The 26,082-nt window shown below is 43.4% G+C and overlaps 1 protein-coding gene across 3 annotated transcripts in view; it reads right to left on the bottom strand.

The window, feature by feature from the left end:
- Positions 1-23,762, bottom strand: part of LOC110531237 (low-density lipoprotein receptor-related protein 1) — a 214,679-nt gene extending 190,917 nt beyond the window's left edge. For all 3 annotated transcript variants that reach the window (XM_036988705.1, XM_036988706.1, XM_036988707.1), the window contains exon 1: positions 23,178-23,762. In XM_036988705.1, the coding sequence (XP_036844600.1) occupies positions 23,178-23,355 (178 nt within the window). In that variant the 5' untranslated portion in view covers positions 23,356-23,762. The remainder of the gene's footprint in view (positions 1-23,177) is intronic.
- Between the last annotated feature and the right edge of the window lie 2,320 nt (positions 23,763-26,082).

Below are 26,082 nucleotides of genomic sequence, written 5' to 3'. Positions count from 1 at the left end.
GAAAACAGCCACAACAGAATGACTGTTAGATATTGGAGTTGATGATGATTGATTAAGGACGTTGGTCTTTAAATTCTTGTCTGGGGTTACACAACTGAATACATGGTTGTAAAGGGTTTGAGAATGAGTGAGTGATTGGGGTTGGTATGTTTGTACTGAGGTCAGATCAGGATACTTCACTGAAAGAGATTAAAACACCTGAAAACAAGATCAGTGACGAGCAGTTGAAGATATGTTTACTGCTGTGACGTCAGCGACTGCCATCGTCCTCTTGACTGACGGCCTGAGGATAAACAGCTGTCCCCTGAGTGTTTATTAGGCCTAATAAGAACACACAAATTAGTGATCCAGTTTCACTTTAAGGCCAAAGATCTTCCTAACACTTTACAATGTTATACAGGACTTGAACAAGGCTGTAAGTAGTTTATAAATTAGAAGTAAACAAGTATAGTTGATGCTTGCTGATGTTGCTGCAATGTTTACTATCGACTTATAAACTACTTATACAACCTTTGTAACCTATAATTTAAGGAAAGGTTTTACCACTGTCTTAACAAAACATTCTCCCCACTTCCATATATTCTCCCATAAGACAATGTAGTGGTTATCAGACAAAAATATCAATATCTCTATAGGCCTAATTGTATAGGCAGGCGTTGTAGGAGGAGAACTTCTCCTGAGCTGTATGACCCAACAGCCCCATTCAACACCCAACAGCCCCATTCAACACCCAACAGCCCGATTCAACACCCAACAGCCCCCTTCAACATCCAACACTCCCCTTCAACATCCAACACTCCCCTTCAACATCCAACACTCCCCTTCAACATCCAACACCCCCCTTCAACATCCAACAGCCCCATTCAACATCCAACAGCCCCATTCAACATCCAACAGCCCCATTCAACATCCAACAGCCCCATTCAACATCCAACAGCCCCATTCAACGTCCAACACCCCCATTCAACGTCCAACAGCCCCATTCAACGTCCAACAGCCCCATTCAACGTCCAACAGTCCCCTTCAACATCCAACAGCCCCCTTCAACGTCCAACAGCCCCATTCAACATCCAACAGCCCCATTCAACGTCCAACAGCCCCATTCAACATCCAACAGCCCCCTTCAACGTCCAACAGCCCCATTCAACGTCCAACAGCCCCCTTCAACATCCAACAGCCCCATTCAACGTCCAACAGCCCCATTCAACATCCAACAGCCCCCTTCAACGTCCAAAAGCCCCCTTCAACGTCCAACAGCCCCATTCAACGTCCAACAGCCCCCTTCAACATCCAACAGCCCCATTCAACGTCCAACAGCCCCATTCAATGTCCAACACCCCCCTTCAACGTCCAACAGCCCCCTTCAACGTCCAACAGCCCCATTCAACGTCCAACAGCCCAATTCAATGTCCAACAGCCCCATTCAACATCCAACACCCCCATTCAACGTCCAACAGCCCCATTCAATGTCCAACACCCCCCTTCAACGTCCAACAGTCCCATTCAACATCCAACAGCCCCCTTCAACGTCCAACAGCCCCATTCAACGTCCAACAGCCCCATTCAATGTCCAACACCCCCATTCAACGTCCAACACCCCCATTCAACGTCCAACACCCCCAGTCAACGTCCAACAGCCCCATTCAACGTCCAACACCCCCATTCAACGTCCAACACCCCCATTCAACGTCCAACACCCCCATTCAACGTCCAACACCCCCATTCAACGTCCAACACCCCCAGTCAACGTCCAACAGCCCCATTCAACGTCCAACACCCCCATTCAACGTCCAACACCCCCAGTCAACGTCCAACAGCCCCATTCAACATCCAACAGCCCCATTCTAATGATAACTAGGGCCAGGATGATACCAGTATCGCAATACACATGAGTATCGTTGCAAGGAAACAAAACATGAAGCGGATTTAATTTCTTTAGGAAAAGATCCTTAATGTTGGAAACAGATATCATTTTGTTGTCATCCAGAGTCACATTTATGTATTTTCCAAGCGAAAGCACACAATATTTTACATACAGCAGGCTTTTAAAGGACCAAAGAGTAAGTCTGCTTCGTGTTTACATTTTTGCTGTGGAAAACATATTGTGATGCTGGTATCGTACCAGCTCTACTGATAACAGCACTGAAGCCTTTTTTAAACCACTATTCAAACATATTATGTGGGGATTTTCCTTCAGTGACATCAGAAAGGCTATTCATGTCAACCTTTGATGAAGTTGCAGAATGTTCTGGTGACCACAGAGAGAGAGACAGAGAGAAAGAGAGTAGTACTGTAGAGAAGCCTCAAATATAAAAGCACAGCCTCTCTCCCTCCCTCTCCTCTCCACCTATCCCTCTCTCCCCCAACTCTCCTGCTCTCCATCAACTCTCTCTCTCTCCCTCAACTCTCCAACTCTCCCCCTCTATCTCTGTCAACACTCCCCCAACTCTTCCCCTCTCCCTCCCTCAAATCTCCCCCCTCTCCCTCTCATCCTCTTTGCCCCTCAACTCTCTCCTCTCCCTCTCTCTCAACCACCCCCTCTCAGTACACACTAGAAGCTGAAGAATACTCTCAGTCAGCCTGGCCCACTGTAATACTTGCCATAATATTTGTCCATTAAATACCTGAGCAGTGGAAGGCTTTTCACATATCTGTCTGAGTAGGTTACAGGAGTCTACTGTATGCCAGTATCTGTGTGACTAGACAGTCAGGAGAAAGTGCTCTGTCCTGTAAGAGTGCTGATCTAGGATCAACTCCCTGCTGTCCATATAATCTTATTCATTATAATCTAAAAGGCTAAACTGATCCTACATCAGAATCCAACTCAGAGATACTTTATGAGTAGGACTGCAAGATACAATGTTATGTTCATGTGGCCTTACTATTAATTGATGTTATGGTTTGTCAGTGCTGTATTTACAAATAAGCATAAGGCACATCTGAGGTAATTATCAATTCATCACAGATAAGAGCTCTGCTCTTCACACTCTGCTGGTGAATGTCAATGAGGTGGCAGAGGGCAGGATGAGACAAAACCACAGTCAGCTTCATCGATCACATCACTGTGTGTGTGTGTGTGTGTGTGTGTGTGTGTGTGTGTGTGTGTGTGTGTGTGTGTGTGTGTGTGTGTGTGTGTGTGTGTGTCGGGATAAAGAGCGAGAGAACAAGACTACTGATATAGAGAGAGAAAGAGAGAGCATAAACGACCTCGAGACAGCATAGCAGAAAGAGACCACAGCAGAGTATAGACTAGTAGTGTGGCAGGTCGGTACAGTATGTCATCCACTGTTTAACCAGCAGAGTAGGCAGCCAAATGACAGAGGTCTCCAGACACCAAGCCCAGCAGGGACACCCCATTACTGACCCACTTTCCTACTCACACATGAACACACTTTCACTCCTTCCCTATCTATCTACCTCCATCCCTCCCTATCTGTCTCCCTCCATCCCCCAACCCTCTATCCCTCCCTATCTATCTCCCTCCATCCCTCCCTATCTATCTCCCTCCATCCCCCCAACCCTCTATCCCTCCCTATCTATCTCCCTCCATCCCTCCATCCCTCCCTATCTGTCTCCCTCCATCCCCCAACCCTCTATCCCTCCCTATCTATCTCCCTCCATCCCCCCAACCCTCTATCCCTCCCTATCTGTCTCCCTCCATCCCTCCATCCCCCCAACCCTCTATCCCTCCCTATCTATCTCCCTCCATCCCTCCATCCCCCAACCCTCCCTATCTGTCTCCCTCCATCCCCCCAACCCTCTATCCCTCCCTATCTATCTCCCTCCATCACCCCAACCCTCTATCCCTCCCTATCTGTCTCCCTCCATCCCTCCATCCCCCCAACCCTCTATCCCTCCTTATCTGTCTCCCTCCATCCCTCCAACCCTCTATCCCTCCATCTCCTCAACCCTCCTTATCTATCTCCCTCCATCCCCCCAACACTCTATCCCTCCCTATCTGTCTCCCTCCATCCCTCTATCCCTCCCTATCTGTCTCCCTCCATCCCCCCAACCCTCTATCCCTCCCTATCTGTCTCCCTCATCCCTCTATCCCTCCCTATCTGTCTCCCTCCACCCCTCTATCCCTTCCTATCTGTCTCCCTCCACCCCTCTATTCCTCCCTATCTGTCTCCCTCCACCCCTCTATCCCTCCCTATCTGTCTCCCTCCACCCCTCTATCCCTCCCAATCTGTCTCCCTCCACCCCTCTATCCCTCCCAATCTGTCTCCCTCTACCCCTCTATCCCTCCCTATCTGTCTCCCTCCACCCCTCTATCCCTCCCAATCTGTCTCCCTCCATCCCTCCATCCCTCTATCCCTCCCTATCTGTCTCCCTCCATCCCTCTATCCCTCCCTATCTGTCTCCCTCTATCCCTCCCTATCTTTCTCCCTCCTTATCTGTCTCCCTCCATCCTTCCCTATCTGTCTCCCTCAATATGGCCAACCCGCCATCCCCACTCTCTCTCTCTCTTTATAAATCAAAACCAGACCCTCACAGCACATTCCAGAACCTGTTCATTGATTTCAAGTGTAGGGCTCTTTCTCTCTCATCTCTCTCTGCCTCTCTCTCTGACTCTCACTCTCTTCCTCTCTCTCTCTTCAATTTAAGAGCTTTATTGGCATGGGAAACATATGTTTACATTGCCAAAGCAAGTGAACTAGATAATAAACAAAAGTTAAATAAAAAATCAAAAGTAACAGTAAACATTACACTCACAACAGTTCCAAAATGAATAAAGACATTATAAATGTCCAATGTTGTGCAAATAGTTCAAATTCAAAAGGCAAAATAAATAAACATGAATATATATATATATATATAATGTATTTACAATGGTGTTTGTTCTTCACTGGTTGCCTTTTTCTTGTGACAACAGGTCACACATCTTGCTGCTGTGATGGAACACTGTGGCATTTCACTCAATAGATATGGGAGTTTATCAAAAGTGGTTGTTTTTTAATTCTTTGTGGAGCTGTTTAATCTGAGGGAAATATGTGTCTCTAATATTGTCATACATTGGGGGGGAGGTTAGGAAGGGCCGCTCAGTTTCCACCTCATTCTGTGGGCAGTGAGCACAAAGCCTGTCTTCTCTTGAGAGCCATGTCTGCCTAAGTCGGCCTTTCTCAATAGCAAGGCTATGCACACTGAGTCTGTACATAGTTAAAGCTTTCCTTAAGTTTGGGTCAGTCACAGTGGTCAGGTATTCTGACGCTGTGTTCTCTCTGTTTAGGGCCAAATAGCATTCTAGGTTGCTCTGTTTTTTTGTTAATTCTTTCCAATGTGTCAAGTAATTATAATTTTGTTTTCTAATGATTTGGTTGGGTCTAATTGTGTTCCACTCTCTCTCTCTCTCTCTGCCTCTCTCTCTGCCTCAGAGAAGATACATGCTTCAAAAGAAGAGGAGCATGGAGATTTTGGAATTTGCCAGAATAACGGTGGTTAGGGGTTTGCTAAGGGGCTAACATGTTTATTATAAGTGGAGGGTAGAACTTCCACTGTGCAGTAGATCGAATATCTGTATGGCAGCCCATAAATGGATGATTTCTGCTATGCACTATAGAACTACTTATCTATCTCTCTGAGGCAGAACAAGATGGTGCTGATAGACATGGTCTTCTGGTTTGCAATCTTTCTTCCATTTAAGAACGATGGAGGAAACCATGTTCTTGGGGACGTTCAATGCTGTAGACAGTTTTTGGTACTCTTCCCCAGATCTGCGCATCGACACAATCCTGTCTCAGAAGTCTACAGTCAATTGCTTCGACCTCATGGCTTGGTTTTTGCTCTGACATGCACTGTCAACTGTGGGACCTTACAGTGCCTTGCGAAAGTATTCGGCCCCCTTGAACTTTGCGACCTTTTGCCACATTTCAGGCTTCAAACATAAAGATATAAAACTGTATTTTTTTGTGAAGAATCAACAACAAGTGGGACACAATCATGAAGTGGAACGACATTTTTTTGGATATTTCAAACCTTTTTAACAAATCAAAAACTGAAAAATTGGACGTGCAAAATTATTCAGCCCCCTTAAGTTAATACTTTGTAGCGCCACCTTTTGCTGCGATTACAGCTGTAAGTCGCTTGGGGTATGTCTCTATCAGTTTTGCACATCGAGAGACTGACATTTTTTCCCATTCCTCCTTGTAAAACAGCTCGAGCTCAGTGAGGTTGGATGGAGAGCATTTGTGAACAGCAGTTTTCAGTTCTTTCCACAGATTCTCGATTGGATTCAGGTCTGGACTTTGACCTGGCCATTCTAACACCTGGATATGTTTATTTTTGAACCATTCCATTGTAGATTTTGCTTTATGTTTTGGATCATTGTCTTGTTGGAAGACAAATCTCCGTCCCAGTCTCAGGTCTTTTGCAGACTCCATCAGGTTTTCTTCCAGAATGGTCCTGTATTTGGCTCCATCCATCTTCCCATCAATTTTAACCATCTTCCCTGTCCCTGCTGAAGAAAAGCAGGCCCAAACCATGATGCTGCCACCACCATGTTTGACAGTGGGGATGGTGTGTTCAGGGTGATGAGCTGTGTTGCTTTTACGCCAAACATAACGTTTTGCATTGTTGCCAAAAAGTTCAATTTTGGTTTCATCTGACCAGAGCACCTTCTTCCACATGTTTGGTGTGTCTCCCAGGTGGCTTGTGGCAAACTTTAACCGACACTTTTTATGGATATCTTTAAGAAATGGCTTTCTTCTTGCCACTCTTCCATAAAGGCCAGATATGTGCAATATACGACTGATTGTTGTCCTATGGACAGAGTCTCCCACCTCAGCTGTAGATCTCTGCAGTTCATCCAGAGTGATCATGGGCCTCTTGGCTGCATCTCTGATCAGTCTTCTCCTTGTATGAGCTGAAAGTTTAGAGGGACGGCCAGGTCTTGGTAGATTTGCAGTGGTCTAATACTCCTTCCATTTCAATATTATCGCTTGCACAGTGCTTCTTGGGATGTTTAAAGCTTGGGAAATCTTTTTGTATCCAAATCCGGCTTTAAACTTCTTCACAACAGTATCTCGGACCTGCCTGGTGTGTTCCTTGTTCTTCATGATGCTCTCTGTGCTTTTAACGGACCTCTGAGACTATCACAGTGCAGGTGCATTTATACGGAGACTTGATTACACACAGGTGGATTGTATTTATCATCATTAGTCATTTAGGTCAACATTGGATCATTCAGAGATCCTCACTGAACTTCTGGAGAGAGTTTGCTGCACTGAAAGTAAAGGGGCTGAATAATTTTGCACGCCCAATTTTTCAGTTTTTGATTTGTTAAAAAAGTTTGAAATATCCAATAAATGTCGTTCCACTTCATGATTGTGTCCCACTTGTTGTTGATTCTTCACAAAAAAATACAGTTTTATATCTTTATGTTTGAAGCCTGAAATGTGGCAAAAGGTCGCAAAGTTCAAGGGGGCCGAATACTTTCGCAAGGCACTGTATATAGACAGGTGTGCGCCTTTCCAAATCATGTCCAATTAATTGAATTTACCACAGGTGGACTCCAATCAAGTTGTAGAAACATCTCAAGGACGATCAATGGAAACAGGATGCACCGGAGCTCAATTTCGAGTCTCATAGCAAAGGGTCTGAATACTTATGTAAATAAGGTGCATATACTGAACAAAAATATAACCGCAACATGTACAGTGCTGGTCCCATGTTTCATGAGCTGAAATAAAAGATCCCAGAAATGTTCTGTATGTACAAAAAGCTTATTTCTCTCAAATTTTGTGCAGAAATGTGTTTACATCTCTGTTAGTGAACATTTCTCTTTTGACAACATAATCCATCCACATGACAGGTGTAGCATATCGAGAAGCTGATTAAACAGCAAGATCATTACATAGGTGCACCTTGTGCTGGGTACAATAAAAGGCCACTCTGAAATGTGCAGTTTTGTTACATAACACAATGCCACAGATGTCTCAAGTTTTGTGGGAGTGATTAATTGGCATGCTGACTGCATGAATGTCCACTAGAGCTGTTGCCAGTGAATTGAATGTTAATTTCTCTACCATAAGCTGTCTCCAACATGGTTTTTGAGAATTTGGCAGTAAGTCCAACCATCCTCACAACCTCAGACCACGTGTAACCACGCCAGCCCAGGACCTCCACATCCAGCTTCTTCACCTGCAGACCAGCCTCCAGGACAGCTGATGAAACTGAGGAGTGTTTCTGTCTGTAATAAAGCTTTTTTTGTGAGAAGAAAACTCATTCTGATTGGCTGGGCCTGGCTCCCAAGTGGGTGGACATATGCCCTCCCAGGCCCACCAGGCCCACCCATGGCTGCACCTCTGCCCAGTCAAGTGAAATCCATAGATTACGACCCAGTTAATTGATTTCAATTAATCAAAATCAGTCAAAAGTGTTCCATCATGCCAAGGAAAGGTTGCAATTGTCACCTAACTAGAACACAGCCTTAAGAGAGACAGCGCAAATGTTTACTAAGTGAGCACACTAAAATGCTAGAAACACTTCCACATGTTCTATCACTGAGCTCACCAAAGTGGAACAGCAGCATGTTAACCTTCCTATTTCCCAGTGGGTCGTTTCCCGAGCCTGGCGATAGTGATTGGATTCTATTACACAGTATTACAAGATAAGAGTCCAAATGGGAATCTGAAATGAACGGAGTCAGAGTACTCTGCGTTCTTGGAGTGTGTGTGTGTGTGTGTGTGTGTGTGTGTGTGTGTGTGTGTGTGTGTGTGTATGTGTGTGTGTGTGTGTGTGTGTGTGTGTGTGTGTGTGTGTGTGTGTGTGTGTATGGTGTGTGAGTGTGGTGTGTGTGTGTGGTGTGTATGGTGTGTGTGTGTGGTGTGTGTGTGTGTGGTGTGTGTGTGTGTGTGTGTGTGTGTGTGTGTGTGTGTGTGTGTGTGTGTGTGTGTGTGTGTGTGTGTGTGTTGTGTGTGTGTGTGTGTGTGTGTGTATGGTGTGTGTGTGTGTGTAGGGGTGACAGAGAGGTGGAGAAAGACAGCAGTTTCCCACATATCACTTCTCTCCTTCCCGCTTTCTCCATTATATGGAATTTTGAACTTCCACAGAGTTCCATGCAGTTCTACAGAGTTCCAAACACAGACTAAACCAACCACTGGTATGTAATTAGACCTCTGTTGTCCAGTTTGAAGTCATTTATCTGTTGCTCAGTTAAGCAGAAATATTTCAAAACAAGAATCCTTCGCTTTGAAAGTAACAATCAAAACCAAACAAGGAGCAGGAGAGAGAACTGAGGGAAGGAGAGAAAGAGGGCAGAGAAGCTAGATGTTATCCCTGGGTATTATTTAGTAGCACTGACTGTGAGAGCAAAAACAAGATGTAAGGAAGAGGTTCTACAACAGGAAGTGTTTTGTCAGAACACTTGTCCAATGCTTTATGTTTTTCTTGTTCAATCGGATGTCATGTAACACGTTTAGTTGTTCTTCTACTATACACTAACTATATAATCATGTGGTTAATAATAGTGTTACTACACAGGTATAAGAGCAACTTAATGTAAAGTGTTACCAAGAAGGGTGAAAATATTTAGAGAAAATTAAACTCAAAGACACTCACTGCAACACACCGTACATACTAAGACTTATATCCATCCACACTCTGTGACAAGCAGACACACAAGCACGCACGCACGCACACGCACACTACCCAACCCTCGGTCCAAACTTATTCAATGGAGGCTCTGTGCAGTGCCCATCCAACAGGAACGGCCCCTTAGCTTTGTGCTAAAGAAGCTGAGAAACCTCTGGCCATGCAGTACCTGACTGCAGCTATCTAGCTAGCAGAATTAACCAGTTTACTGCCCCCAGACAATATCCATGGGTCATTCAAGCTCATTCTAATGCCTAACAGCAGGCATTTTTCAAAGTAGTTGAACATGCATACAAACAACAGCTGGGGGGAGAGAGAGGGAGGGACAGGGAGAGAAATAGAAAGAGATAAGGAAATTGATAGACATACAGAGAGGAGCCTATAATGATTACGAGTTGCTGTCAACTCACTCTGTCCAGCAGCCCCTGCATACGTAACACAACACAGCAGGCTACATACACTTCACTACACTGCCTTCCACATGGGGAAAGCCAACCAAGGTTCAGCTGTTATGAAAACAGAACATGGGAGCCACAAAATGAACCAACTCTAGACCACATAAATGGAACTGAGGCATTCATTCATTGCAGCTCTACAAAAGCCATAAACAAAAGCCTCGCTGCATGGCTTCTGAAACCAAATCAGCAAACAAAGACTGTGGGAGGAATTATATAGCAAATCTTTCAGAAATACACTACTGTTCAAAAGTTTGGGGTCACTTAGAAATGTCCTTGTTTTTGAAAGAAAAGCGCATTTTTTGTCCATTAAAATAACATCAAATTGATCAGAAATACAGTGTAGACATGGTTAATGTTGTAAATGACTATTGCAGTTCGTAACGGCTGATTTTTAATGAACTATCTACATAGGCGTACAGAGGCCTGTTATCAGCAACCATCACTCCTGTGTTCCAATGGAATATTGTGTTAGCTAATCCAAGTTTATCATTTTAAAAGGCTAATTGATCATTAGAAAACCCTTTTGCAATTATGTTACCACAGCTGAAAACTGTTGCGCTGATTAAAGAAGCAATACAACTGGACTTCTTTAGACTAGTTCAGTATCTGGAGCATCAGCATTTGTGGGTTCACTTACAGGCTCAAAATGGACAGAAACAAAGACCTTTGATGTTATTTTAATGGACAAAAAATGTGCTTTTCTTTCAAAAACAAGGACATTTCTATGTGGCTCCAGACTTTTTGTCACGTTCGTAATAAGGACGGGACCAAGGCGCAGCGTGGGTTGAGTTCCACATCTTTATTTGCAGTGAAACTTCTCAAAAACCAATAAACAAGCAACGAAACGTAACCTCAGTGGTGCTACAAGCACATACACAAACAATATCCCACAACCCAGGTGGGAACAATGGAGAATTTAAATATGATCCCCAATTAGAGGCAACAATAATCAGCTGCCTCTAATTGGGAACCATACCAAGCACACCAACATAGAAATAGGAAAACTAGAACACCCCCATAGTCACGCCCTGACCGACAATACCATAGAGAACCAAGGGCTCTCTATGATCAGGGCGTGACACTTTTGAACGGTAGTGTATGTTTAAAAAAACAAGAGAACTTATTTCAGTTCAAAGGATTCTCTTTGTATTCAAGGTTTATATTGTTTAATGTGTAGGGATCTCTCTGGATCTCTGCTAGCCCAAACCACTCAGAATCACATTAAAGTGGTGTAGGTTGAGAGGAGTGAGTGTGTCTGGCTCAATAATAGCCAGGAATGAACCATAAACAATGTATAAATGGGCTGCAACCTACATTTAAATAGATATTCTTCTTTCCCTTGGTTAAATACAAAGACTTGCTTTGTAAAGATGAAAAAGTCACTGACAAAGTTGTCTGACAAAGTGTATCTGCACATGCATGCCCAGTCAAGGATATCTAAACAAAAAGCTTTTAAAAGGCAGGAATCACCTCTGTGAAGTCTACATTGCCCACCACCTCCTCATCAAAGAGCTCAGTACTGGGATAGTGATTCATTTTGATCCTAATGTGTGCCACATGCATAGCCAGCCAAGCCTCTTATCACAGAGTGGTTAAGTCCCGAATGGAACCATATTCCCCATAGGGCTCTGGTCAGGGTCAAAAGTAGTGCATTAGATAGGGGAAGGGGGGCCATTTCGGACACATCATGAATCTGAGTTCAACAGCTGTGACTAACAAAAGCAGACAGGTTTGAAACATGGCAGCAGTCACATCAGCTACCTCTCTCCTCATCTGGCCAAGTGTGAAAGCAGGCAGCAGAGTGGAGGAACTTGGGGCCTCCTGTTAAATTGATTCTCCAATTGAGCGCAAACACACACACACACCCAGCCTTGGAACAGCCTAGGTGTTTCTGGAGGTGGAACTAAGACTGCAAAACTGGAAGACTGGAAGAGTGCTCAGAGTAACGTCACCAGAGATCAACGTGGTCCAGCGGCCTGTCTGCCTCACCGAACCCCCCGGGCCAGCTCCAGAACCAGCTCCTGCACTAGGTGCAAAGTTCTCCATCAGAGATAGTAAAACTACAAGACAATGTTCAGTCACAAAGCCAGGATTCACACGTTTGTGTCGAATGTCAGGCAAACGTTACGACCAGTTATGCTTAATTACTCCTTGTGTAAAATGCATGGAAAAGACAGATAAGCATTTCATTTATCTGAATTAGGAAGCATTGGGTTGTATACTTGTTTACATGTCTAGCTCTAGCGTTTTTTTCTGGGAACTCAAATCAAGTATGCGTCAATTTAAAAAGAACTGCCTGAGAATGTTGCTATTTGTGGTTTAGGCAATGGTGAAGCATACCACAACTGACAACCAAAACAGTGAGGCAGAAAGAAAAAGAGAGACAAAGCCTAGTTTCTATAACCTAAAGAGATATCCAAGACATCTTCTATCCTTCCCTTCCACATCAACACCCACACAGATGTTACCCCCATTCTGTTCAATAAACCGATCTGCTCCCTTCCAGGTCTTATAGGAGCTAAATAGAGTAAACAGTTGTGTAGCTGCTACCAGAAAACACCAATTAGAACACACCCCTTCTACTCACCATCAACAAACACTCATCTGTGAGCCTCAAGCTTTCGTACGGGGAGATAGTAGTGCATTATGGCAGTGCCACTTGGGAAACACCCTGCCTCTAGCCTCCAGTCTCAGCTCAGGCTGAATCTACAATGCTATAGAGGAAAGGATTTTATAAAGTTATTGTCAAGGCTGTCTCCACATTATTATTTCACTAACAGTTCTGTTAATGTTCAAGCTGCATTGTCTCCTGAAAGGAAGTATTAGTTAACACCCACCGCCATAAGCTCTTTATTACAAGCTATTCAAAGGCTAAACTGCTACTTTGTGAAAACATGGAGACCTGTTTGCATGTTAGTTCCAAAGGGCACAGCTCCACTTCCCTACACTTCACATACAGTACTTAAATTGGAATTATACATCACTTTTTCTCAAATCTCACTACAGAGAAAATTATTGCAGAGAACTTGGTGTGCCACCTGAGAGAGTGTAAAAGCTGACTAACTAAATGCTTCAGTTGGCAGCTGCTGCAGGCCAGGCAGCATCACAATCAATGGCCATTCCTATGTGACTGTATCAGTGCACATGTCCCTCCCACCTGAGGATCTGTTTTCTTTCAGACATCTATTTCCTGTGTTTGATGGGTGCAAAATCGACTTGTCACTTAAATCTCGCGGGATTGATTGCTTTCATTTTACACTTGTGACTCTTTCATAATCTTGCTTGTGTCTTCTGGTTTTTCCCTTTAACATTACCACCAAGGAAATGTTAGCAATGACCTGTCAAACACCCCTTTAATGGCGGAAAGGGGCTCAGTGGAATAAATTGTCTTTCCGCGGCATCTATAAGACTGCTAAAGCGTAATCTGGAATTTAACGCTTCACAAGAAAGAGAAGAAAGATAACTTTAGTTTGATGGGTGTATTAATGCAAATGTGGCACATATAATTGTCTTTCTTACAAAATATTTTGTAAATACTTGATATCATTACAAAATTATATCGCAATTCAATGGCTCAAGATCTACAGACAATCCCGGATTACAAAAAGAAAACCAGCTCCGTTGCGGACATCGACGTCTTGCTTCCAGACAAATGAAACAATTTCTTTGCGTGCATTGAGGACAATACAGTGCCACCGACGCGGCCCGTACCAAAGACTGTGAGCTCTTCTTCTCTGTGGCCAACGTGAGTAAAACATTTAAATGTGTTAAGCCTCGCAAGGCTGCCGGCCCAAACGGCATCCCTAGCCGCAGACCAATTGACCGGTGTGTTTACGGACATATTCAATCAATCCCTATCCCAGTCTGTTGTCCCCACATGATTCGAGATGGCCACCATTGTTCCTGTTCCCAAAAAAGCTAAGGTAACTGAACTAAATGACTATCTCCGCGTAGCACTCACTTCTGTCATCATGAAGTGCTTTTAGAGACTAGTCAAGGATCATATCACCTCCACCTTACCTGTCATTCTAGACCCACTCGAACTTGCTTACTGGCCCAATAGGTCCACAGACTATGCAATCGCCATCACACTGCACACTGCCCTATCCCATCTGGACAAGAGGAATGCCTATGTAAGAATGGTGTTAATTGACTACAGCTCAGCATTCCACACCATGGTACCCTCCAAAACTCATCATTAAGCTTGAGACCCTGGGTCTCAACCCGCCCTGTGAAACTGGGTCCTGGACTTCTTGACGGCCGCCCCCAGGTGGTGAAGGTAGGAAACAACATCTCCACTTCGCTGATCCTCAATACTGGGGCCCCAAAAGGGTGCGTTCTCAGCCCTCTCCTGTACTCCCTGTTCACCTACGATTGCGTGGCCATGCACGCCTCCAACTCAATCATTAAGTTTGCAGACGACACTACAGTGGTAGACTTGATTACCAACAACGACGAGACAGCCTACAGGTCGGAATGTGGTGTCAGGAAAATAACCTCTCACTCAATGTCAGCAAAACAAAAGAGATGATCATGGACTTCAGGAAACAGCAAAGGGAGCACCCTCCTATCCACATCGACAGGACAGCAGTGGAGAAGGTAGAAAGTTTTAAGTTCCTCGGTGTACATATCACCGACAAACTGAAATTGTCCACGCACACAGACAGTGTGGTGAAGAAGGCGCAACAGCGAGGCTGAAAAAATGTGGCTTGTCACCAAAAACCCTCACTAACTTTTAGAGGTGCACAATTGAGAGCATCCTGTTGTGCTGTATCACCGCCTGGTACAGCAACTGCTCCGCCCACAACCACAGGTCTCTCCAGAGGGTGGTCCGGTCTGCACAACGCATCACCGGGGGCAACCTACCTGCCCTCCAGGACACCTACAACACCCGATGTCACAGGAAGGCAGAAAATATAATCAAGGACAATAACCACCCGAGCCACTACCTGTTCACCCCGCTGTCATTCAGAAGGCGAGGTCAGTGCAGGTGCATCAGAGCTGGGACAGAGAGATTGAAAAACAGCTTCTATCTCAATGCCATCAGATTGTTAAACAGCCACCACTAGCAGTGAGAAGCGGCTGCCTACCTACAGACTTGATATCATTGTACACTTTAATAAATGGAACACCAGTCACTTTAATAATGTTTACATATCTCACAATACTCATCTCATATGTATATAATGTATCCTTCACTATCTATTCTTCCTATCTATTGCATATTAGCCGCTCTGTCACTACTGATCCATATATTTTATACTTATATATTCTTATCCCATTCCTTTACTAGCTTGTGTGTATTAGGTTTTGCTGTGGAATTTGTTAGATATTACGTGTAGAGGTCGACCGATTAATCAGAATGGCCGATTAATTAGGGCCGATATCAAGTTTTCATTACAATCGGTAATCTGTATTTTTGGACACCGATTTGCAGATTTTTTTTTTTTTTACACCTTTATTTAACGAGGCAAGTCAGTTAAGAACACATTCTTATTTTCAATGACGGCCTAGGAACGGTGGGTTAACTGCCTTGTTCAGGGGCAGAACAACAGATTTTTGCCTTGTCAGTTCGGGAATTCGTTTTTGCAACCTTCCACTTACTAGTCCATTGCTCTAACCACCTGCCTTACATTGCACTCCACGAGGAGCCTGCGTGGCAGGCTGACTACCTGTTACGCGAAGGCAGCAAGAAGCCAAGGTAAGTTGCTAGCTAGCATTAAAAAACAATCATTCTTAACATAATCACTAGTTAACTACACATGGTTGATGATATTACTAGTTTATCTAGTGTGTCCTGCATTGCATATAATCGATGCGGTGCCTGTTAATTTCTCATTGAATCACAGGCGATTTCCACAAACTGGTGATGATTTAACAAGCTCATTTGTGAAAAAAGCACTGTCGTTGCACCAATGTACAGGTATATATACACTTTTATTTACAATAAATTGAATACCTGAATTCCCCACCATAATTTGCAAATAAATTCATTAAAAATCCTACAATGTGATTTTCTGGATTTTGTTTTCTCATTTTGTCTGTCATAGTTGAAGTGTACCTATGATGAAAATTACAGGCCTCTCTCATCTTTTAATGTGGGAGAACTTGCACAATTGGTGGCTGACTAAATACTTTTTTGCCCCACTGTATATGTACACTTTTATTTACGATAAATTGAATACCTGATTTCCCCAAAAAATCCCTAAATCCATTCATTATTTATCAAAATAAAATAAAATTGTATTTTGTCACATAGACCTTACAGTGAAATGCTTACTTACAAGCCCTTAACCAACAAATCATTTTGAAGAAGAAAAAAATATAAGTTTTAAGTACAAAATAGATATGTAAAAACTACTAAAAATAAAAGTACAAAATAATTGAAGAGCAGCAGTAAAATAACAATAACGAGGCGATATAAAGGGGGTACCGGTACAGAGTCAATGTGAGGGGGTACCGGTTAGTCGAGTTAATTGAGGTAATATGTACATGTAGGTAGAGTTAAAGTGACCATACATAGATAATAAGCCGAGAGTAGCAGCAGCGTAAAAGAGGGGGGGGGAATGCAAACAGTCTGGGTAGACATTTGATTAGCTGTTCAGGAGTCTTATGGCTTGGGGGTAGAAGCTGTTAAGAAGTCTCTTGGACCTAGACTTGGTGCTCCGGTACCGCTTGCCCTGCGGTAGCAGAGAGAACAGTTTATGACTAGGGTGGTTGGAGTCGTTGACAATTTTTAGAGCCTTCCTCTGGCCCCGCCTGGAATAGAGGTCCTGGATGGCAGGAAGCTTGGCCCCAGTGATGTACTGGGCCGTACGCACTACCCTATGTAGTGCCTTGCGGTCGGAGGCCGAGCAGTTGCCGGTCCAGGCAGTGATGCAACCGGTCAGGATGCTCTCCATGGTGCAGCTGTAGAACTTTTTGAGGATCAGAGGACCCAAATCTTTTCAGTATCCTGAGGGGGAATACGCGTTGTCGTGCCCTCTTCACGACTGTCTTGGTGTGTTTGAACCTGCTCCACTACAGCCCCGTCGATGAGAATGGGGGCGTGCTTGGTCCTCCTTCTCCTGTAGTCTCCTTAGTCTTGATCACGTTTAGGGAGAGGTTATTGTCCTGGCACCACACGGCCAGGTCTCTGACCTCCTCCCTTATAGGCTGTCTCATCGTTGTCGGTGAACACTGTTGTGTCATCGGCAAACTTAATGACGGTGATGGAGTCGTGCCTGGCCATGCAGTCATGGGTGAACAGGGAGTACAGGAAGGGACTGAGCCTGCACCCCTGAGGGGCCCCGTGTTGAGGATCAGCATGGCGAATGTGTTGTTACCTACCCTTACCACCTGGAGGCAGCCCATCAGGAAGTCCAGGATCTAGTTGCAGAGGGAGGTGTTAAGTCCCAGGATCCTTAGCTTAGTGATGAGCTTTGAGGGCACTATGGCGTTGAACGCTGAGCTGTAGTCAATGAATAGAATTCTCACATAGTTGTTCCTTTTATCAAGGTGGGAAAGGGCAGTGTGGAGTGCAATAGAGATTGCATCATCTGAGGATCTGTTGGGGCAGTATGCAAATTGGAGTGGGTCTAGGGCTTCTGGGATAATGGTGTTGATGTGAGCCATGACCAGCCTTTCAAAGCACTTCATGGCTACAGACGTGAGTGCTATGGGTCTGTAGTCATTTAGGCAGGTTACCTTAGTGTTATTGGGCACAGGGACTATGGTCTGCTTGAAACATGTTAGTATTACAGACTCAGTCAAGAATAGGTTGTCAGTGGGTCAGCGCATGCTCGGAGTACACGTCCTGGTAATCAGCCTTGTGAATATTGATCTGTTTAAAGGTCTTACTCACGTCGGCTACGGAGAGCGTGATCACACCGTCGTCCGGAACAGCTGATGCTCTCGTGCATGTTTCAGTGTTACTTGCCTCGAAGCGAGCATAGAAGTTATTTTGTCTGGTAGGCTTGTGCCACTGGGCAGCTCGCAGCTGTGCTTCCCTTTGTAGTCTGTAATACTTTGTAAACCCTGCCACATCTGAAGCGCGTCGGAGCCGGTGTAGTACGATTCAATCTTAATCCCGTATTGACACTTTGCCTGATTGATGGTTCGTCGAAGGGCATAGCAGGATTTCTTATTAGATTCCGGGTTAGAGTCCTGCTCCTTGAAAGCAGCAGCTCTACCCTTTAGCACAGTGCACATGTTGCCTGTAATACATGGCTTCTGGTTGGGGAATATACGTACAGTCACTGTGGGGGCGACATCATCGATGCCCTTATTGATGAAGCCAGTGACTGATGTGGTATACTCCTCAATACCATTGGTAGAATCCCAGAACATATTCCAGTCCATGCCAGTAAAATGTTTTATGTGCTATAATTCTGTCAATATCTGGATTAAAAAAACTGAAAACGTTTGGATAATCTTCATCAATTGTCCAACTGATTAGAATGATTTTTATTAGAAAAACCTTTTAACAATTTTGATGACCATTGCTAGTGATAGGCTAGCCTTGGCAGAGATAACCTGGTCCCAGATGTCTTTGTGATCTTGCCAACTCCATTGCTGTCATTGTCCAGACAAACATGACAATTCCATAAGGAGAGGGAGGGTACGAGAGCAGAAACAAAATGGCATCCAGGCTAAGATAGAGTCTAAAGAGAGTAATGTAAAAATATATGACCTGTTGAATGTGTGTGGAGGATGCAGAATGTTCTAGAATGTTCCTGGTAGATGTTTCCAGTGCTGGTTATGAATGTTCTGAGGAGCGGCCATGAAACAGGGCCCATTACAGGGTCAGGAAAACAGAGTCTAGGCACCTCTGGAATTCACCCTCTCTCTTCACCTCCTGACCCACAGAAAACATCAAAAGAAAATAACCGTGGATGATCATAGGGACCTTAGGACCTTTTCTTCTTATCTTTTTTACTACAAAACATAGACAATCAAAGGTTTTAAAAGTGTAGAGAAAATCGCATCTCCACTATTATGGTGCTGGAGATAAGCAATATAATGTAAAAAAAAAATGGTGAAGTGCCCCTTTAAAGGCTTGGGTATACAGACGTCTCTGGAATTTACCCTCGCTCTTCACCTTGTGAACCAAGTCTCCACAGCTGACCAATAGTTGGCTGAGCTGAGCCTTTACCTTTGTTGTGGTCAAGTAAGTCTGCTCAATGTCAAAGGGACATAGAAATACTGTACATCCTACACATGATGGGTTGATCTGTAGGAGGCATCCCATCTGTATATTTTTCTGTAAGATATGAGTCATACAGTACGAGGACTGCTATGTGTTTTTAGTGGTGGTGAAATGAACTAGAAACACACAGAGAAGAACACTACACATAGGCTACCGTATATCCTCTCCCTTAATAACATACGGGATCAAATGTAACATGATACAATTGCTATTTGCTAAAACCGTTAGCCACGATTACAACATTAACATGTGATCATCAAGTGTCCAATGTTTCTGGATTTGCATCTTTGATATCTAAACAGAGTTGTTTGACTGTGCAGCTAAAGATAGATACACCATCTCCAGCTAGCCAGGATAGTCCTGGAACAGAACAACTAAAGATAAATCATCTCCAGCTAGCCAGGATCGTCCTGGAACAGAACAACTAAAGATAAATCATCTCCAGCTAGCCAGGATCGTCCTGGAACATAACAACTAAAGATAAATCATCTCCAGCTAGCCAGGATCGTCCTGGAACAGAACAACTAAAGATAAATCATCTCCAGCTAGCCAGGATCGTCCTGGAACAGAACAACTAAAGATAAATAATCTCCAGCTAGCCAGGATCGTCCTGGAACAGAACAACTAAAGATAAATCATCTCCAGCTAGCCAGGATCGTCCTGGAACAGAACAACTAAAGATAAATAATCTCCAGCTAGCCAGGATCGTCCTGGAACAGAACAACTAAAGATAAATAATCTCCAGCTAGCCAGGATCGTCCTGGAACAGAACAACTAAAAATAAATCATCTCCAGACCAGAACAGTGGTTAGCCCTAAACTCTGACCTCTGACCTTGGCTTCCTCAATCTCCTCTTTTCCTAAATCCTTAATTCACGCTGCATCCAGCCAGCCGAGCCCAGTGGTGATCCGGATTGTGTTTCAGCTTAAGTGCCTGACCCTGGCCTCTAGCATAGTAGCATAGCAGCATAACTCTCTCACTCACACACTCATCTCCTTCCTCCTGTCTCCTCTGGACTCTAGCATAGCATCCACTCACTTACTTACTCACTTACTCCCTCACCCCCCCACCCCCCTCCCTCCCTCCCTTCTCTCTGCCCTGGACTCTAGCATAGCATCCACTCACTTACTCACCCCCCCCTCCCTCCCTTCTCTCTGCCCTGGACTCTAGCATAGCATCCACTCACTTACTCACCCCCCCCCTTCCCTCCCTTCTCTCTGCCCTGGACTCTAGCATAGCATCCACTCACTTACTGTGCCATTGGTCATCATCATGCTGCTTGCAACATGAGATCAGATTATGTCCCCAACATTTCCCATCATTGCTCTGGTCGTACATACTGTTACCCAAACATCAACGGAGATTGATTCCTGCTGCTAATGTTTGTTTAGTATTTCTAAGATCAGATGCTGTACTGTCCTGTGATTGTCCAGTGTCTCCCAACATTTCACCATCACTGGTCTGGCCGTACATAATGTTACCTGAACCTCATGTGGAGACTCACAAGGGTCTCCAGACGGATTGATTCCTGCTGGTCAGTGGTGTAAAGCACTTATGAAAAAAATACTTTAAAGTACTACTTAAGTAGTTTTTGGGGTATCTGTACTTTACTTTACTATTTATATTTTTGGCAACTTTTACTTTTACTTCACTACATTCTGAAATAAAATAATGTACTTTTTACTCCATAAATTTTCCATGGCAGCCAAAAGTACGGGTTAGATTTTGACAGGAAAATTGTCAAATTCACACACTTATCAAGAGAACATCCCTGGTCATCCCTACTGCATCTGATTTGGCGGACTCACTAAACACAAATACTTTGTCTATGGTGTTGGATTGTGCCCCTGGCAAAAAAAAAGCATACAACTGGTGCAGTCTGGTTTGCTTAATATAAGGAATTTTAAATGATTTACACTTCATCTTTTACTTTTGATAATTAAGTATATTTAAAACCAAATACTTTTAGACTTTTACTCAAGTAGTATTTTACTGGGTGACTTTCACTTTTACTTGAGTCATTTTCTATTAACGTATCTTTACTTTTACTCAAGTATGACAATTGAGTACTTTGTCCACCTCTGCTGCTGGTAAAGTGTGCATTTCCCCATCAGTGGCGAGTGCTAGCAACACGATCAGCTGCTGTACTGTTTAGTACTGTCCAATGTTTCCCAACAGTCCCCAAATTGTGAGCCTGCACTGATTGACTGAAGTATTGTCTCTTTCTTTAATGTTCATACCAGAGCATCATTGTTAGCTTCTACTATGGAGTAGTCTACATTTGAACAATATGGATTATATGGAGGATTATGAAGGTGAATAGAAGGAAACCTACTGCTATCTCAGTATCCCTAGTTTCAAGAACTAAATGAGTGGATGTAGGCCAACTGTATTATTCAAATTGGTTGCTAGGGACCTTTATAAACATGCCTTCAATGCCTTGGAAACCCAAAGCATTATTTATGAGCATCACTATTTTATTAGTATTTTTTTTTGCAATAGTGGGTTGTTTAGTAAGAGTGTATTTTGTAACGCACATTGTGCTGCCTTACTACTGCACTATTGAGTGACATTAGGTTTTAAAACACCAAAACAAGTAAAGTCCATCTCTCTATCACAACAAAATGTTCATGAGGAAAACTATTCAGTCCAATATCTGGTTGTGGCTTTAGATATGCATAGCCAATGTGGTATGAGTTATCTATAATACAAGAGCAGCCTATTCATTCCCTTTAAGTCAAATGAACTATGACAGTGACACTATATGACAAATGCTGGTCTATTTGACACTGTATAGCAACAATGTTGCCAGACGTTTCAAATCATTGTCTACAATGTTCTCGCTCTGAAAGTGCATGGCCATAATGTCGCACGAGATAGTATAACTGTTGCAAGAATGCACTTTAGAATGTAGCTGATCATTATAGTCAATTACTCGAAAATTACTCGATTATTTAAATCAGTTCTCTATAGGCTATATGATGTTGTGATGAATGCATAGTTTCCAATACATTCTAAACTTAGCTGCTCGTCCGGACAAGTCACGACAATAGCCTATATTTATAAAGATTTTTTACATTCTAAGCGCATGCAGCTTTTCAATAGGATTTGGTTTGAAGTGAACCCGCGAAGGTGTAACCTGATCACCGCAACAAAAAAACTCCTTAGCCTACAGCCATATAGATTCTGACCCATAAATCAGTCACACGCATAAATACGCCATAGTCATATTGATCGGGTCCGTATTAGCCTACTGATCGATCCAAGGAAAAGTGTACTGCCGTGTCTGTCTAGCCTACCTAGAACTGGGGACACGCAGGCCTTTCCCTTTCACGGATGTGCTGTGATATATGTATCGTCTACCTGCTGAATAACCTTACAAGACAACATTGAACGAGCATGTCAACAACAGCACAAGAACAAAGGGCATACAGTATTTCGAATCATTCGTGGGGCTACATCTCATCTGTGAATGGGAATCAAACCGAGTAGCTGGCATTACAACACTGTCCGTGTAGCCATGCATGGCTTTGACTCCCCTTTGATTTAAGAAAAAATGAACCCATATGAAGCTCAACACATCTGTAGTTTAGTTGACAGTTGTTTTATGTCAATAACACCCTAAATGAATCAGGTATGCCAGGCTACAGACAGGTGGTTATGAAATGCTCATTTGACAAAAGGTGAGCAGGCAAGATAGCCTATATCCTATGAAGTCTGTCTCACAAACATGGCACCTATATGATCAGCCCTATTGTTCATATCGATCACTAGCAGACTGGTTGAGTCTAAAGCCTATAGGTGTTATGAAGACATTTGTCCTGGGCCAATAGTAGGCTATGTGGTGAATAGACTACATTCCATGTTAGACCTATATTGCTAAAGAGTGGGCATGCAGTTTCACAAAGCAATAGGCTACAACACACTAGACTGTCACTTACCATCAATAGATGCTGTAGGAGATAGGATCTCCAAACTGAGCAAGAATCCCACGAAGAACAACCTCATTGCCAACACCTTTGCAATGCCAGATGTCATTGCTTTTTTAAATATATATAAAATACTGGATATAACGCTGGCTAGAATTCTAAGATCAAAAAATATATTCAAACACCTCATCCAAACACCCCGAATGGTCCGGTGCGATTGTCCGTTCTCTTTGCGCCCTGCAACCACGCACTGAGAATAGCTAAGGTAGCTTCACTGGCAGAAGTAGGCAATGGATACAAATGTAGAAACATTGAAAGGCTTGCTACAACCTAGTGAGCCTACGAGTTGTTCTCATGCAGTCATGTATATGTTTTATACAGTATCAGCATGCGTGATCCATATAAGCCCACACACTATTTTTCAAAGGAAAATATATTGTGAACACCATTCATCTAGAAATGTCCCACTAGTTCACAATCTCCTCGGATTTCCGTCACTGCAGCAGTGTTGAAAATAACCCATGCCATAAAATAAAAAATAAAAGCGCCTTTTTCTTTGGGAGCTCCACCGCTCTGTTACTGGTGGTTACAACACGTTGAGTGGATGGCGGTGAGTGTAAAGCGCCGACACACACAGCACTCTGGAACCAGTGGATGACGTCACCAATTCAATTCTTACAGAAAACCGAAAAACTACGCGGCAAGCTCCCTTTGCGCAAGCGCGGAGACGCTTTTCTGCGCATTAAACTGGCGCCTATACACCAACCATATTGGCACAAGGACAGTTGTTTTCTGCAGTTTCAATTTGATTGACAAGTGTACACCCTCAAATCTGTCTGTCATTAGAGTTGAACAGGTCCGAAATATTATAACACATTGGCCTACTGTACATAACACAGAATTTATTTAACGTTTATTTAATATTTTAAAACTTTTTAAAGAATGCCACACTGGGTCTTCCAACACTGGAAGCTTTTCCCTAGCTTTGTGCACACACAGCTACTTTTAACTTCAGCACTGATAGGTATGCATGGTAGAGCTCCCAAGAATCATACCAGTATGCTTCTATGTTACTATGATGACAGATGAGATCATGGGAACCCTGTTCCAGCCAGGGTTCCAGAGAGGAAGGCTGTGCTATATTCAAAACAGGTTTTTGGACTTTCTATGACATCCCGCTCAGAGAACATTCTCTGACTCAGACCGATGATGTATCTAAACCCTTGATTGCTGATGCTATGTTTGTGCCATTGAGAAGTTTTGAAGCCACTGGTCGGCCATATTGGCAGTGGCACTCCCCTGTAGGAGCAGTACTCCATAGGAATGAATGGAATTCTATAGTATTTCAATTAAATGTAGTACAACCCACTACAACAACAAAAAATACTTAAATAATGTTGTCCTTTAATTGAAATAAAATAGAATTCCATCAATTCCTATGGAGGACTTTGCATACTCTCAAATGCCAATATATGGCATCAGTAATTGAGGGTTTATATACATAATTGAACCCAGTCCACTGCATTTCTCAGGAGAGAACCTCCTCTTGTGGTAAATGAAGGACATGGCATATAAACTCAACAGTAGTAGCACAGAGTTTTCCTAGTAGGCACATTGCAATAGTCTAACATGGCAACATCTCATAATAACTGTAGAGTATATGGGCTGGGGGGGAAATGAATGCAAAAAAATAAATACAGCATTTTAGGCAAATGTACTGAACAATAACTTTAAGCAATGCAATTCATATGCATAGAATAGCCCATGAGTTAGGCTATAAAATAGTTACACATTTCATTGACCTTAGACAAAGTCAATGAAAGACCCAGCCATAGCCAAACTGCACGTAACAAATGGACTCTGGACTTTGACATGAAACCTGACTTCATGATCAAATCATCTGTGACATATGGATTCTGATCCTATGAATGTCAGCTCAGTTCACAATGCTGCATAGTAAAAAGCTCTGTTTTCTCCCCAAAGCAGCGGAGTTGTATTATAGCTTTGTTTCCAAAGTGAGTCCCAAATGGCACCCTATTTCCTATAGTGCACTGCTTTTGACCAGTTCTTTGTCACAGGGATTCCTATCATAAGGATATCTTAGGGCCCTGGTCAAATGTAGTGCAATACGGTACATAGGGAATAGGGTGCTAGTTGGGAAGCAGACAAGGCTGGGGGTAGTAAGATGTTTTTCATCTGGAGCAGTAAGACAATGAAACTGTCTGTGACCCCTCAGAGAGGGACAGAGATTTGAGGATGGCTTAAATCTCTCTTAAATCTCCCCTCTCTCTTAAATCTCTCTCTCTTTCCTGCCTCTCTCTCTCGCCCTCTCTCCGTACTCCCTCCCCCTCGCTCCCTCAGTCTAGTGTGAAGACTGATACTTAAGAAGAATGTGAGTGACATAGTCAGGGGGAGGGTCCTCTAGCTTTCTCATCCAATGGGTTTTGAGAAGGAGACGAGGAGCGAGGACGCGAGGAGTATGCAATTAAGATTCTCCCTATGAGTCTAAAACACATAGACGGTTTGTCAAAACGTATATCGATCTAACAAACTTTGGCCCATTCATAATCCATTATCACGGACTTAGAAAACATAGAGAGGGATTTGGTGTGGTTTCAAGGCCTGAGGAGAGGGGAAGTCCGAGTACAAACAAAGATCCTATCTAGATCTCCCTCTGAGAGAATTCATATCCCAAAGGGCACCCTATTCCCTATATAGTGCTCTGGTCAAAAGTAGTGAACTATGTAGGGAATAAGGAGCCATTTGGGAAGCAGACAATATAAGGCTGATTCCTACTGTTGTAAGTAATAAGCAACTATTACAAATATGGAGTGGGGGGATTTGGATAGCACAGTACATTCAACCCAGAGAGGCATACAAAGGACAGATCATTCACAACACACATCTTTTATATGCC

The sequence above is a fragment of the Oncorhynchus mykiss genome, chromosome 9 (assembly GCF_013265735.2).
Source record: "Oncorhynchus mykiss isolate Arlee chromosome 9, USDA_OmykA_1.1, whole genome shotgun sequence".
In the NCBI taxonomy this organism is placed as follows: Eukaryota; Metazoa; Chordata; class Actinopteri; order Salmoniformes; family Salmonidae; genus Oncorhynchus; species Oncorhynchus mykiss.
The sequence above is the reverse complement of the archived record's forward strand: the minus strand, read 5'-3'. Positions and strand labels throughout refer to the sequence as shown.